Source organism: Malaya genurostris, chromosome 2 (genome assembly GCF_030247185.1).
Source record: "Malaya genurostris strain Urasoe2022 chromosome 2, Malgen_1.1, whole genome shotgun sequence".
Lineage (NCBI taxonomy): Eukaryota > Metazoa > Arthropoda > Insecta > Diptera > Culicidae > Malaya > Malaya genurostris.
Window position 1 is genome coordinate 125,966,907 of NC_080571.1, and position 16,785 is coordinate 125,983,691.

Below are 16,785 nucleotides of genomic sequence, written 5' to 3' on the forward strand. Positions count from 1 at the left end.
TGGTCATTCCTTTTACTACTATAAATACGACCGATTATTTTATCCCCGAGCTTATTTCTGAACCGACTTTCACTGGGTCCACGTCTCTTTAAATTACGCAGCTTGTTCTTGTCGTGCTTGCGGGTGCGCTGCCAGGTAGCAGAAAGCATCGCGGTTCACCTTCGTAGAACATTGTGCAACTAATAAAACACTAAATTTTGAATGGTGATATCATTGTTCGTAAGCGTGTGATCAATTACGTTACGCCAGTTAAACTTGTAGATTCCACCGGGATACTACTGTACAGAACACATTGATTAACGTCTATTAGAGAATTACTCGTGCAAAACAAAGTGTTTATAAGAGTTGTGCTTTTTTGTAGTTCGAAGACAAATCGTAATCATGAAGTTATTCACTTTTGGAGTAGTCATTGCTTTTTGTGCAGTCTGTGTATTCGGTGCCGATGAGCCAGCGAAGGATAAGGAGGAAGAAGAAGGTCTTCGAATTTACAAACGACTGATTCCTGCCGATGTGCTTCGAGGTAAGATCGAATCAATGAAGACAATGTCCAACAGTGCTCTTTGTGGTGCAATACTGAAAATATGCAAGCTCGCGTATATTACACAATCGATACAATAGATTCAATTGCACATAAGAATAGAAATATGTTTCCATTGAAAAAGCATAAGGTATTCGTTGCCGGGCATAATTGACGATTGCTAACACACCCAACGGAAGGGTATGAACTGCAATTGCTTCTTGTAATATCTTTTGTCGTAGTATACTATAGCAAACGAACCGAATGTTGGATGCAGCATACGCAATGTGGAATGTGCAAAATGCAATTTACTGACTTTTATTTCATACAATTAGTGAAGCACGTTACTTTACCGTTAACGAATGTTCGGTTTTTTCAGAGATATAACTTATTAGTGACATACACACACACACATCTGGAAAGTCAGCCTTCAATTCAGTAGCGTGTGTAGGTTGACGTTATTACACACTAATCGTTATAAATTATCAAATATATCAACGAGAAGTAAAAAATGGAATCGCCTCAGCGACCAACCAGGTGCACCTTGTTGTAGATCTTGTGGGGCAATTTCCATAACAAATCTACGACAAAATAAACCGGTTGCATGTTTTTCTAGATCTTTCCATCAATTATCGTTGAGAAACAAAGTGTTCGATATCTAAGTGAACTGAACAAGTTGAACTGTTATGTTGTGTGACAACGCCTTTGACTCACATGATAAATAAGATCACAATTTGTTTGTTTGTTATTACAATAGAATTGACATCAAAAATTTAATATTTCACTATATATTTTGTTATCTCTGTACTAGCTGTAAGGGTCCAAAAAACTTTTTGTTTGTTTGTAAAGATGAACTTGCACTAGTAAACCAAAAAATAAAACGATCTGTTGTTAACTGTTTTTTTGAAATTATTCAAATTTCAAAACATTCAATTTTATATGACCTTATTCTTCGTTATAACGTTTTCCGCGTGTTATTAAACTTATTAGTTTAGCAAATTTTAACATCATCCCATCAATTCAAAATCGTCAGCCGTTTTTCATTGATAAACACTGGTGGCATGGATTTGCTTTGGTTTTGCACTTTCGAGCAGAAGTGTAATTTGTGTTTCGTCGTCATTTCTGCTCGAAAGTACAAAACCAGAGCAATCCACGCTGCTAATGTTTATCAATGGAAAACGCCATTAGATTTCGCTCTCGTATTTCTTCTGCATCAAGATTCAATGGTGTTGATAGTTTTTATTTGAATTTAAAAAAATTGCATTATGAATCACTTAAACAGCTTTACTAACAAAATTAATAAATTTCATTTTATCAAAGTTCTGTTTTTTGGTACAATTTTTATATTGTCTACATTCGCATATTAGTTTCATGATAATTTTTGCTATTATTTAGTTAGCTTGATGAATAAAGTATACTACTAATAAAATTTTGTAAAATGATAATATTAATAGCTTGTTCAGTAATATTTAAAAAAATAAACTGTCATCTGTCGTAATAGTACCAAGAATCAGCGTTATGGTTTTAAAAACTTTGGGTTGAATGAAAATTTGAAAATTGTGTCTAAATTGATTTTAAATATCACTTCATCATGTAGTGTTCAAAATTCCTGCTCTCTCGACACATTCGTCTAAACTGGACGAATTCTAACAATCATGGTAATAACAATGTTGAATAAATGTTCAAATTTACCATGAATAATAAATAATTTGTTTACCATTTAGTATTTTCAACTAATTTGTTTTCCTATATTGAGATAATATAACACACCAAAATAGTAACGATTATCACGCACTCTAAAAAAGGATGGATGGGTATTATACCCTAGATATCTAGAGTTTCCAGAAGGATGATTTGCCAATCCTAGGTCATCTAGGGATTCTCTGTACAATGTCAGCTAATCCCGTAACAAAGTAACGGAATAGCAACCAGTGGTAGTCGCTCCAGCTCAGGCTCATATAGAAAGGTACATGAAACCACTTGAAAAATCGACTAGTAAGAATTGGCCCGAAAGGCCAAGTGTAATATGCCATTCGACTCAGTTCATCAAGCTGAACAATGTGTATGTGTCAAATAATCTAGGTTTTCTCGGAGATGGCTGAACCGATTTTGACAAACTTTTGTTCAAATCAGTGGCGTACCGCGGAAATTTGACGCCCGGGGTAAAATAAGATTTGAGCCCCCATTGCAAGTTAAGCGAACAAAAAAAAGCTGAGCTCCATTTCCGGAAAGATGACTTGGATGAAAAAAAAGGATTGGTTTGCCACCCTGAAAACGTTACGCCCACGGCACGTTCATACACGTTCAATTTACGGACAGCGTATGAATCAATACGGAGTTGTATCTAATTTAATCGTCCGAAATTTAATAAGAAATTCATACCACTTGGCGAAAGACCTATCAAGGTTAAAACCGGGTATAAATAAACGCATTAAAAAAAAGAAATTAATTACGATTTCAGACTGCATCCCGATCCAATGTTGAATAATTTAATTGGGTACAATTTCGCTTCGACCCAGATTAACGAAAAATTGTCCGTAAAACTGAATGTACATGCTATGGGGTACTTAACGAAATCAAATTATACCGTATTTTCGTGTGTAATGGCAGGAAACTACATTTATTACAATTTGAAAGTAAATATTACTTCAGATTGGTTGTCAAATGAAACTAAATTAGCTGAAAAATTTATGAAATGATACGATTTACGATTTTGGCTTGAAAGTTTCAGTTAAATAAGACATTCCTTTTATGTGCATCTATCATGATGTAAATTTGCATGTTTTGCCTTTCTCATGTATTTTCTTGCTATGTTGTTATCGTTTCAGTGGATATTGTTTGATAGGTAGTACCATAACCTATCTAAGTATCAATATATGTTTCAAATTTCAATCACTAAAATTGTAAACACCTAATCTCAAATTTAATCAAAAACGTTCGGGCTGAAAAGGGGACCAACCAATCAATTGAGATTTAACTTAATCAAATTCAAAATAGGTCTAGAAATTTTAGACATTTCAACCTATTTGTTTGATTCACACAGATTTTCTCAATTTGTCGTGCTGAATCGATTGGTATATGATATGATAGTCTCTTAGAACCATTCCCAAGTTTTAGCGAGTTCTGTACTATGAAGAAGGTTGAAGTATTAATTACTTAGATGTCATGAAAATAGTATTATGTCTTTTCAGTTTTTCTTCGACCCTACAAAATGCAGGTATTTTACTTGAACCACTGACAAACGCTTATTTACTTGAGTCTTAAACGAAACACTGAATGGCAGTATACGTTGTTTAGGTTATGTAATTTTCACGCATAATGTAAGGGTGTAAGGATAGCAAAACCAGCTGTAACTAGTAGGTAAACTTCCGTTTACTTTTTTGATCATCTCAAATTAATTAGTTATTGAATTATCTCGTCAAAAACGCAACCAGAAATTACAGACGGTGGAATCATTAATTATTTATCTGTATACAACATCAAGTGACCTTCATGTCTATAGATTTTCATGTCATGCTCAAACGCACAGAAAGCCTACGCCTCAAGACATAAATTGTTGAGCTACTGTCTACAATACTGAATGTGGGAAAGCAATATGCTCATGGTTGGTTGATTAGATTAATTGAATTTAATTTATTCCTTTGTACTAAACTATGTATTGTGTCCATGATTAGCTTGTTTAACATGTTTGTTAATCTGTAAGATTTGCTTGCTTATCGTCTGCATTGTTCATTAAGAATAGTACCTGATGACCGAGACGATGAAAAATATTCCAAATACTTATTACCACGAACACACAAGTTTTTCTAAGCAACTGTTATAACGCATAGCAAGTTTTTTGCTTGTTGCGACTAGTAAAACTCAAGTGAACGTCGCTCCAAAGTTTGTCATGGATAGTTGTATGTTAATTTACCGGTTTATGATGGTGACTCATTTATCAACTCGTGCTACTGCTTTCAGGGGTTGTTTTCCGGTTTAAATTGAATTTATTAGGAACGGTGACTTTGAGTTTGTCTGTTGAAAGTGAAACAATCCATACTGATGCCTTGCTCAATGTTAATTGATTCAGCTGATGATCAACGGAACGATTTCGCAATGACCTTGATGGTAGATGCATTTCAGATAATAATGATGTTAGTGAACTAATAGACCAATTTAGAAAGTGACGTAGTAACAGAATTAATGAAATACTGATTCTCTCATTGTTCGCACAATCAAAAGCATGGATATTTATTGCAAAAAAAAACAACATCTATGCCATAAAAATTATAATAAAACCTGCTTGATGTAAATTATAATAAAACTTGCTTGATCAACCATCTACCATGTGATCAAATTGTCAAATTGATTCTTTATATGCATGTGAAAAGAAATATCCCTATCAGTAAGCTGTACAAGTTTATAACAGAAAGCAAATTTTGTAAAAAGTGTTGATATAAGTCTAATTTCATTAGTAGCTCAAATGAAAAAAAAAAATAACAAGTATCAAAACAAGAAACGATATAGATATAACTCTGTTATATAGTCTGAATTTCTGAGTTTCATCTCGATCCGACTTTCGGTTTCGGAATTACAGGACGATTAGAGTAAAATTTCCAATTACAAGTTATACAATACAATTTCATCTGGATACGTCTTGCAATTCCGGATCTACAGGATAAAGAGCATTTATACAGAGCGGTGATGCAAAACACGAAAAGTTATCAGTTGACGGCTAAATGTATCCGTTCTGGCTATACCAGTATACCAGTGCTTCCAAAATCACCGAAATAGTGGCCACAAACTCTGAAGTGGAACGAACTCATTTTTCTCAGTGATGGCTTGGTCGATTTTCACAAATTTCGGCTCAAATGGAAGGTTTTATGATTTCTTACATAACTCCTGAATTTCATCCATATCTGACTTCCGGCTCCGGATTTACGAGGCGATGAATGTCCAGAGGTACGCACATGCATTGGTACGGGAGAAGAAAACACAACAACACCTTTACGAACGAAGCACGCTGTGTGTGGTGTTCGATTTCATGCACGCGGTAAAGAAAACTAAAACCAACACCGATTTTGAAAACACACGCGAGTTCATTGGCACCGAACACACATGAGCCCGACTTTGTTTGTTTTGTTACCGGTGTGTGATTTAACAAGATACTGAGGTAGAGACAAATCATAGCTACATTACGAGATGTGTACCCGAAAGAAAGAAAAAAATTCAATGGAATCAAGTTTATTTGAAAAGATATTTGCATCGGAATTGCATGCTCCGAAATGGATATGAAATGTTTACAGTCGGTAGTACAGTAATATCGCACCATAACAATAAAAACTGTAAATAATATTTACATACATACTGTGACCAAAATTGATTTAAAATCCAATCACAAAGTAGGTTTTATGCAACTGATTCGAAAATAATACCCTGTTTAGCTTAAACCTAATAAAGAAAAGTAACATAAGTGCAGAATTTCGCTTGGTTCGTTTATTTTCGAATAATTGGTGAGCATGAGAGGTGAGCCAAACAACTGGAATTGAAACAAAGATTTTGTCTCTATAATCAATATTAAAAAAACAGAATATTTTCATTGAATTTATCGTTAGTGGGTTTTGAAAACAATCCTTAAAACTATTCAGTAAATTCTTCTAGCATGCCGATCTATGCTTATAACCAAACAAGCTAACCGTGACTGAACCAATCGAACTCTGATTCGAATATTTGTCTTATTATCCTATTGAATGAGGTTGAACTTTATTCGGATCCGACTTCCAGGATAATGAAAGAAACTAATGTCTAACCTTCATATAGTTGACGACACAAAAAAGTACGAAATTTTTGAAGCAGATTGTAAAACTATTCGAACTTGTAAGTCTGGCTATTTAAAGATCCTGAAAACTTACTGCAACTGCGACCGTCTCCCGATTCCGGTTCCGTAAACAGTTGTTCAAAATGTCCAATATAAAACTTGCATCGATTTCTCGTGAAATGCTAATGATAAATTCACCATTACACCATTAGGTGGATTAAAACAGGTTTTTCCCTTGTATTTGAAAAATATGTGTAATAATTTTTCAATTCACTCAGGCCCTTATTACCGGTATCACTACACGATGAAAACCAAATGAAGTGATTGCGACCCTTAATATCAGTATCACTTCACAGTGAAAATCGAGTGAAGTGAATTCAGGTCCTTATTACGGAAGTCGCTCCGGAGACAAAAGTAATTACTTGGATGAACTTGATGGTATTATGAACATCACGCCACCAACATTTTGTTGAAAAAATGAGTTTTTTCCACAACTTCACTATGCGTGATACTGGTAATATGTAAAATCAAGTGAAGTGATATGGGAGTGATGTGAAAATGGAAGTGGAAATGAGAACGGTAATAAGGGCCTCAACCTCATTGCTGATAGTAAAACCGTACAAATATGGTAAAAATGAATATTCATGTATTGTCATCCAACGTATGTTTTAAAACTGTCCTATATATTTGAAAATCTCGGATGAAATTTGAAATTATTTTACTCATACAAATTTCATTTGTATGATAAATTATGTGAAAATGGACAAACAAAACCAACTTTGATCATAATCTCTAAAAGGGGCCTCTCAGAGAGGAGGTGTCAATTTTTTTTACCGATTTTAGATTTGTGATTTTGAATTATAATGACTTTCGAACATCAGTATACCACTTACACTAGATTATGACATAGCAGTGCAAAAGCCAACAGTAATTATTTTTGTACACTAAGGTATCTTTTTACACGTTTCTTTTTGCACGGTTTTTTATACACGGCTTTTTTACACGGATTCCAGAATTAACACGGTTTTTGTAATTAGCACGGTTTCTGATGAGAGTTCAAAAAGTACTCTGTCATTTTTTTTTTGAGAAAAATTTTAAAAAATTGAAAAGGTTGTCAGAAAGAAAACGATTTAATTTAAAGTATGAAAGTTAACAAAAATCATTCATTCAACAATTTACGCGAGTATTGACTGTCGTTCCACAAAATGATTCATCAGTCCTCAGATCTTCAATCCTTGTCGCAAATTACACGTCAACGTCTCCTTAGCTCAGTTGTGGTGTATGATATATTGCCAGCATCGTCATTGATATCATCGAGAATTTTGAGGAGTTGAAGAACTAGTCGGATTTACTAATCTCTTCAACTCTTCATAATATCGAGCAGTACAGTATTTCATACCACTTTGGATGATATAGCTCTAGCAGTATTATTATCTACGCCGATGAAATGAGTTGCTTCAGCATGACACATAATAATACCTTTTCTAAATTGATCCGTATTGGCTGTCGATGTTGGCATAGATCTTCGTCCAATACCCATGTCTTCCCACTCAGTTTATGTCGTTAAAATTACTATCAAGATCGTTAGTGTTTACTACACATCGCACCTTTGGAATCGAAAATAACTTTTTCTCAAACTTTATTTGTAGTGAAAGTGTAGTACCAACGTTCTTCTGAAAACTCGTAATGCATTATACGAAAAGCATGAGCCATTTAGATTAATTTGCTACCAGACAACGCGTCTGGTAAGTGTTCTAATTTTAACTTGCCATTCAATGGGTTTTATCAAGGATGCCTAGACCCTTTTCTTAACTTCAGTTTTTATTATGAAGTAACAGTTATATTTTAACAAAAACAAAACAAACAAATATTCAAATCAAATGCTGAGCGCCCGTCAAATGTTATAACCCACAGAGATACGTTTTTTGAGCAGTGATTTGATGTGTTTGTACATCAACACATTGCATCAAATTCTTATGATATTGTCTCGCTTGTATTCCCATCCACCAGAGTTGCCAATGTTCGAAGTCTCAATCCAAATCTCAACACATGTTCTTATATCCTGCATGCTTTGTTCGGTTCAGCAGCCAGTTGTGTTGAGCTCGAGACATTGAATTCAACCGTATATCGTGTACACAGGGTCGCCGAGAGAAAATTCGGGCCCAGGGGAACTGCAATATTACGGGCCCCGAATCATGAGAATTGAAAAACATTTTGAGCATGGGAATGTCATCGTCTTAAGAGATTTTTAAATACATTATTCGAACAAAATAGTTCGCAACAGTGTTGGTGATTGCCGAAAATTGGACAGAAGCTGCTCGATTTTTATCTATATTGTATACAACATTTTCAATCCGGTAGAAGATGCTACAAGAACTCGAGTCTCTCAACGCATGAACCGCGAGAGAATTTTTCTACATTTCTTCGCTCCACTTCATACTCTGAGTATTTCACGGCCCTTAAAAAAATTACAGTCTGATAATGATTGGTGCTGTGTGGAATTTACCAAGAGGGAATCGCAAGTTGACAATTATCGTTGAAAATCGAATCGATGATTCGACTTGATGATTCTTATACTAGGTTGCAATATTTCGAAACCCTTGTTTGGAGCATTCACAGACATTGTCATAGACACAACTTATACAAAGGTTATATGCACATAGTTAGAATAAGCGGCAATAGCAAAATGATTCTATCGCAATTATCCACTGCCCATACAGAATCGGATCGCGAAACGAGAATAAGCGTCCGTTTGTTGCTTCAGAGAGAATCCCCACAGCAGCGAGCTAACCTTTGATTCTCAGACAGGTTATCGAAATAAATTCGCTCTCGCACTGGTGTATATTCTATGTTGAATGAACCATGCCAGTTTTTTGTTGTTGCGATGATATCCGTCTCTCTTTGACGGCACTGATTCAATCGTGTGAAGAGTTGCCAGTGAGCATTCTTTGATATGATAAAAGCCATCCTTGGTTCGCAAGCCAAATTTGTTTCGATTTTTGATATTTTGTTTTGTTATGAGGAATGTAAAAACAATATTGAATCTTCGCATTTCCAACACCCCCCCCCCCCCTTAAAAAAGTTCGGGCCCGGGAATCCTTTCCCCCTCCACTCTCGGCAGCCATGCGTGTACACCACGCTATGATTTTTTTTATTTGCTGTGTCACTAACGTGACAGGATAAGACCGATGGCCCATCTCGCCCACGCTATGGTTCGGTTTTTGGTTTCGTACATCGGTACACGTGTTCGTTTTGAGGACCAGCACAAACTCATAAAGTCACCATCGTAGCTCAGTACAGCGATGCTAAACTCAGTACTTATATGGTAAATATGGTAAACCCTGTGAGCTTAGAGCGAAGTCAATCATCATTTCAGCAACGCCATCGCACGGTATCACATTCAACATATAATCTCAATTGTGCTACTATTTTGTCGCGCACGAATTTGTCATTTCTCTCCCCTACTTCTATGTACGAGATTCGATGCGGACTCGCCTGAGGGCGCCATGCTCGCAAAAAAGGATGTTGCCAATGATTCGTTCGCGAAATGTGAGAGCTGGATATCTTGTTAATATGATGTTTTTGGTACTATGTATAGGCATAACGTGACAGGATAAGACCAAGGCCCATCTCGCCCACGCTATGGTTCGGTTTTTGGTTTCGTACATCGGTACACGTGTTCGTTTTGAGGACCAGCACAAACTCATAAAGCCACCATCGTAGCTCAGTACAGCGATGCTAAACTCAGTACTTATATGGTAAATATGGTAAACCCTGTGAGCTTAGAGCGAAGTCAATCATCATTTCAGCAACGCCATCGCACGGTATCACATTCAACATATAATCTCAATTGTGCTACTATTTTGTCGCGCACGAATTTGTCATTTCTCTCCCCTACTTCTATGTACGAGATTCGATGCGGACTCGCCTGAGGGCGCCATGCTCGCAAAAAAGGATGTTGCCAATGATTCGTTCGCGAAATGTGAGAGCTGGATATCTTGTTAATATGATGTTTTTGGTACTATGTATAGGCATAAATCAAATAAACATTAGGTTTTTTATCGTGACGACACAAATGAACAAGTATTCATCCTTGACAGTTCAGCGGTACTATTTACAAACAAGCTTAAACAAAAATCGAAGAGCACATCTAAAACAATCATCTTTACACTTTGCAACTAGTCACTTTTATTTAATAAATATCAAAAACGAACCGTATTCAATGTTTCAAAACTTTATTTAGGCGATACGGACCGTAAATGGTCTGATCCAATTTGTCAATAAACAAACAAAAGAAATTTCTGTTTACAAACAGTACTGCTGGACTGTCAAAAAGTGTTCATCCGATTGAGGTTAGCAGTGACGGTAAAAAACCTAATAGATTTCCCAGTGTAATACTAATGTAGTTGAGCAACCCGTGACAGCAAAAGCACCGTCTGGTGGAGAATGGGTGCGTAAATGCTCCTTAAATGCATGCATAAAGTTGCCTGCGCATTTAACAAAACCACAGTAGCTAATGGAAAAAAATACACACGTTTCACACTAGAGGTGCTGTTAGTGTCACCGTACAGTCGGAAATCTATGTTTATTTGATTTATGGTATAGGTCAGTGTGTTTGTACGAATCAGCAATGAATTTCATCTTTACCACCATTCATCGGATTGCATATTAAATTATGCTCACGTGAATAGAAGAAAATTAGCCTCATGAGTGAGTTTTTGCCACCCTTGAGCAGTGCTTTTTAATTGGATTATGCTTTGACGAACACTCCAACCAACCAAGTACCAACTAACGGAATTTCGACAGTAGTATTTTCAAACGCTAACTTTATACGAAAATAAAACAAATTTTGCCAACATCACGTTTAGACGATACTGACTAAACGTGATGTGAGTTTTAATTATTCATTAAATACACCCAAACTGCTAAACTTGATAATGCGTTTACGATAATATATATTTATGCTGAACTCCACGTACATAAAAGTTCTATTTCACGTCTATGGTAACAGACAATAGAGTGCCAAATTGCAATTAGGCATAATTTTGCCTATAAGTATTTCTCCACTCTTCAACACAGTCGAAGATGAACTTGAATGAAATTAGGAAATTTCATTTACCTAAATGGGTTTGAATCGAGAACCTTGACAACAATCAAAATTACTCAGACTTATAGTTACTGGTAATTTTGGTTTGATCAATTGAAAAGTTTTACATCAGTTTGAACAAAACGTGTGCATTTTTTCACAAATGATACGCAGCCTTGTTGGAAGCACAAATTCAATTTCCAGCCTCTGTAAATACTTCCGCCGAAATTCGTTGTTCGTCAGCATATAGTGGAACTTTGCGTTCATTTTGCTCTTTTGTATCTATTCTGGTCTGAACCCGTCAAAGGAAATCATGTTAAACCATGGTATGTTAAAGTAAAAAGTTTGTTCAGGAGTTTGTTCAGCCTTCACCTCTAGCTAAATAGCCAATATCATCGAACGATATATGCTGAAATAGATTGTTTGCATACATGTCATTTTATTCTACTTTATAGTGCTTCCCCATGCTATTTTTTACAGATATCGTCCGCTAGATGAACTTGGCCGTAACCGAACTGATACATAAAGTGTGCTCCATGCTATGCGTGCAACTGTTTTTCGATCTATACTAGCCGTTGACTGCCTTCATGAAAATAATTATGTTCTGAAATTTTTTTTTGTCTGCTTCAAATAATAAAATAATTAAATAATAAACCCATATATTTAGTGAATGTTAGCTTTGAAAACTTCTTCTGGTAGATCCTAATAAAAACATTGGAAGCATAGAAATGTTCAGCTAATCAACAATAGTTTAAATGATAAACACATTTCTTTGATGTTATTGTAGAGTACAGTTGTATGCAAGTTTGTATCAAATTAGTTCTGTGTTTTGAGATAGTTTTAATTGAGAAATAGGTCTGATACAATAATCTCTCCTGTGTACTCTACAGTTATCATGATTATCAAATTAACAATCAGTTTTCATGGTATAGCAGGTATTCGTTTTTTTATAAATCATAGTTTTATCGTTCACAAGATTACTATATAAGTTTACCGTTTTCCTTTTTGTTGAGCAACATTTCGCATATCCTGTTCGTATCCTGAAAATATATCGTTTTGTTCAATGCCTTTTACAACCCTCTCACCCACTCAGAAAAAACGTTCAACGGTGGTCCTTCATTGGTCCAATACGTTGGATCATTGGTCCAATGAAAGTCCAATCAATCGTTGAACGGGAGGCCAACACGGGATCTTCGTTTGCCGATTTTGAAACAGACCATTGAACCGAATGCTATTTTTTTCGTTCAACAAACCCGGCATAACAGATCGGCTGAAATGTTCGTATCGTTTCTATGAGAGGGCGCCACTAGAATTAAATTCATACCATTTTCAGTTAGTACCAACCTTCAAAAGATACGTGTATAAATTTGACAGCTGTCTGATTATTAGTTTGTTAGATATTGCATTTTGAGTGAAGCTACTTTTGTGATTGTAAAAAAATGGAAAAAAGGAATTTCGTGTGTTGATGAAACACTACTTTTTGATGAAAAAAAGTGCCGCCGATACCAAAAAATGGCTTGATGAGTGTTATCCAGACTCTGCACCGGGCGAAGCAAAAATTCGTAAGTGGTTTGCAAAATTTCGTACTGATCATATGAGCACCGAAGTTGGACTAGTTTTACTGCAGAATTTCTGAAGTTTTTAATGTGAAACACATTTTTTTCTATATAGCGGTGCAAACTAGAAACTCAAGAAAAATACACGTAGAAATGTGGTCAGGTTTTGAACAATTACAGCTCAGTCAATTTTGTATCAATTATTAATATTATGTCACCATTTGATTGGAAATATCTCTACGTATCGATTTGAATGTTCATAGCCATGTATTTTTAATTTTATATCATTGAAATGTTGATTAATAGCTAGCAGTGTCCTATTTTGGCTGCAAAAAATCTCCGGCATACCGGATTTCCCTGCCATAGTCGACGGTTTTGAAGGAGTAAGCGATATATCAAAGGGAAAGCAGCGCTCTGATTGGTCAATCGAAGCAAAAGCAAAGCTGTTGGAAGCACGCGAATTTACAAATAGAAGTGAAATTATAGCTAACGTTTCAGTCTTATGCGTAGCTTGCTAGAGGTAGGTTGTTGCTACACAGCAAGACAAAAAGTGCCATAAACGATTTGAAGCTTTTATTGGTATGCTCTGATCTTGTGTCATGCAAGATTGGATGAAATCCCATGGTATGTCGTTTCGCCTGAGAAATTGACAACTACCCCAGGGTAAATTTTGAGTGCATAAGACTAATTTCTAATTAATATAAGATGAACTCGATTGATAATGAGAAATATTTTATCGCTCCAGCCGGAATAGCAAAATGGTAGTAATGGTACAGAAACGCTATAAAAATAACTGCTTGCATACAAAACTTGAACACAAGCTTGGTGAAGAGAAGCTTAAATATCGATATCCGTATCGCAAGCATGTACAAACATTTAATTGTTGATATTATTTCGTCGGCTACGAAACAAATACAAATCACGATAAATAGAGTCTATATGCTGGGTTCGCGTGTTCGGTGTTGATAAGGATCAATCTAAGCAGACTCTTGATCATTTGCGGATTCAAAAGTGTGACGATTAATTGAAAATGTCAATCATTGGAAATTTTGGTTGCCTTGTTCCACATCAACGGCTCGAACAACCCCATGGGGCTGATCCTTGTAGTTTTTCCACTTATTTGTTTAAACTAACAATACATACCTGCACAATACTTCTACTTCACGTAGAATAACAACAAATTTTCTTTCTATGTAAAGGTAACACTTAATTTTCACACTATTTTTGCAAGAGGAAAAACAACATCAAACCGTTCCAGCAAATTGAACGAATATTTCGTGCAATATGTCGTTCAACAAGCGCTCAAAGACCAACAAAATAGAACGGCCTGCTGAGAAGGAAGTAGTGTTATTTTTTTGAAGTCTTAACACTTGGGTCGAAACGAATGTATTGTTATCAGAAGCTTTGACTTCCGTGAAGGATATGTACCTCGCCTCGCATGTTCTCGAGAATATCCAACGTGTTGACTTCAGCTTCTATGTCGGAGGCGGTATTTTCAGCGAATAAAGCAAAGTAAAGAACTTTGCAAACAAGTTACATGGCTTCAATGTTGATCATTGAAAAAAACATTTGAAAAAACCGATGTTGCCCATATATATGTTGGATTCCGACGAAGATCAGTTCACGCATAACGTAGGCCATGTGTAATCCCAAGTTCAATTTCACTGGAACTTTTGAACAGTGAATGACAATGGTTACGTTGCCAAGTATGGCGAATCCGTTTTAATTCAAGAAGATCTGTTGTGGTCCAAGCAGAACGAAAAGCAAAATTTGAACTTAATCATTCAAGCAAAGTTTCATGAACATTACCTTTTTCTTGCAGGGTTAACCAATCAACATTCTCCAAGTGTTTTAGTGAAGCAGAAAATTCATTTATTCTATAATTCAATGACCTCGATTTATGTATAGACTTGATGGGCAGTAAATTGTTGTCGCAGTGAGCAAGCAATGAAACAACAAGTCTACTGGTCAAAGGGTAGCATTGGACGTGTTGACACCTCGGACAACGACAATTGATGATTTTGAATATTATCAACCACTGCAAGCATTTTCGTCAATTACGTCAATGCGATGATACATACAAACGTTATGTGAGAAAAGCATTATCATGCGAAAAATCACATAAGCTAGTCGGGATAAGATCGAAACTATTGATAATAGGGTTTCCAAACGATTATAGGTATAGAAATTGCTGTTTATTAGATTTGTATGTTATCAAATTTTGAATCGAGATCGATTATAGCATCCAATCATAACATTTATTTCAAAGTTTGCATCATTCTGCATTGTAAGATTTTAGTAGTACGCATTACTGATTCTTTGTGATAACCCTTTCAATTATTGCGCAACCACGATTGAAGCTTGTATCGTGTGGGCTTGATCGTAAGTGGTAGCAACAAAAGTAACCGTCCTTTTTTGCATTGTTACCGCTATATTGTGCCTAAATGCAATCTGCAAACCAGTTTTTACTCCTCTTGTTTAATGCACACGCCTTTTGTGCTAATATTGCATAACGCGTGTTTCTACTTTGAATGATCGCAAGCCAGATAGGTCTACGCTGTGAGCAGCAGTTTGGTGGACGTAAATTGGCTTACTGTACGCAGACACTCTGCTTCTATTGAATACCGGACATAGTAATTTGCAATCACACAGTCAAGTCAATTTTCTATATATTAATGGATTAGTTAGTGTCAGATCTACATACTTCTCACCAATTGAATGAAATATTTTGTTTACATTGTTCCAGATTTCCCCGGCATGTGTTTTGCTTCAACCCGATGTGCTACTGTTGAACCCGGCAAATCATGGGATCTTGCTCCTTTCTGTGGCCGCTCTACATGCGTCGTCTCTGACAGCAATCAAAATCAGTAAGTGTTATTTCGGGAACAATCCATTTAAAGGTGTATAGGTGTTGCTATATCACGTTGACGTACTTTCAGATTGTTGGAATTAGTCGAGGATTGCGGGCCACTTCCACTAGCCAATGATAAATGCAAATTGGACACTGAGAAAACTAACAAAACTGCGCCATTCCCATACTGTTGTCCTAAGTTCACCTGTGAGCCAGGGGTCCAGCTTGAATATCCGGACACGAAGGCTCCGGAAGATACTAAAGACGATAAGCAAAACTGAGCATCTTAGCCGAACGCGAACAGGAGAACAAACAAAAAAATAGAACCTCAATATTATTTCTATGAATGTACTTTCGAATATTGTACAGAAGGGACGTATACTTGTAAAATCATAAGGGTAATCTGAAGTAACAGAAAAACAATATGCATTATCGAACAAGAACACGGTATACCTATTAGTCAAGTATGTGATATTAGAAATATGTATTTATCTGAAAGCGTACCACCATTTAAAACATAACTTTTCGTTACCATTTTGAACCCTGATGTAAAATTCACAAGTAATAGTTGAACAAGAAAGTTATACTCAGTTACCGTATTTTTCTCAACATCAAAATTACTTAATTTTGTTCTGTCAGTTCAGTTATGAGCATTATTAAAGAAAATTTTTCCTCTATTTTATGTGTAAATCAGTTATGCAATGAGTAGTACAAAAAGAACCTTCTTTTTTTCATTCTATTGTTTAAAGAATTCAAAGACCAAAAATACTTAACACTAGAAGTTTAGTGCGGGCAGTTGAAATTTAGCGAACCACAATCCACCTTGATGAATTGATAAAACTTAAGTGTAGGGTAAGTATATCTTATCATACAGTACTTCTTGTTCTTTGTATGGGACCATAGAGAAATGAACACCTTGCACTGCAACTCAGAAGACAGTTTACAATCTTGGGAAAACAAGTTTTGCTGAAAAGTTTT

General features: G+C 35.8%; 1 protein-coding gene across 1 annotated transcript; it reads left to right on the top strand.

Moving 5' to 3' along the window:
- Positions 1–16,484, top strand: LOC131428015 (uncharacterized). The gene is made up of 3 exons (XM_058591649.1): positions 1–520; positions 15,703–15,823; positions 15,896–16,484. Exons 1-3 carry the CDS (start codon positions 382–384, stop codon positions 16,086–16,088), a joined length of 453 nt encoding a protein of 150 aa, XP_058447632.1. The 5' UTR covers positions 1–381; the 3' UTR covers positions 16,089–16,484.
- The last annotated feature ends 301 nt before the right edge of the window (positions 16,485–16,785 follow it).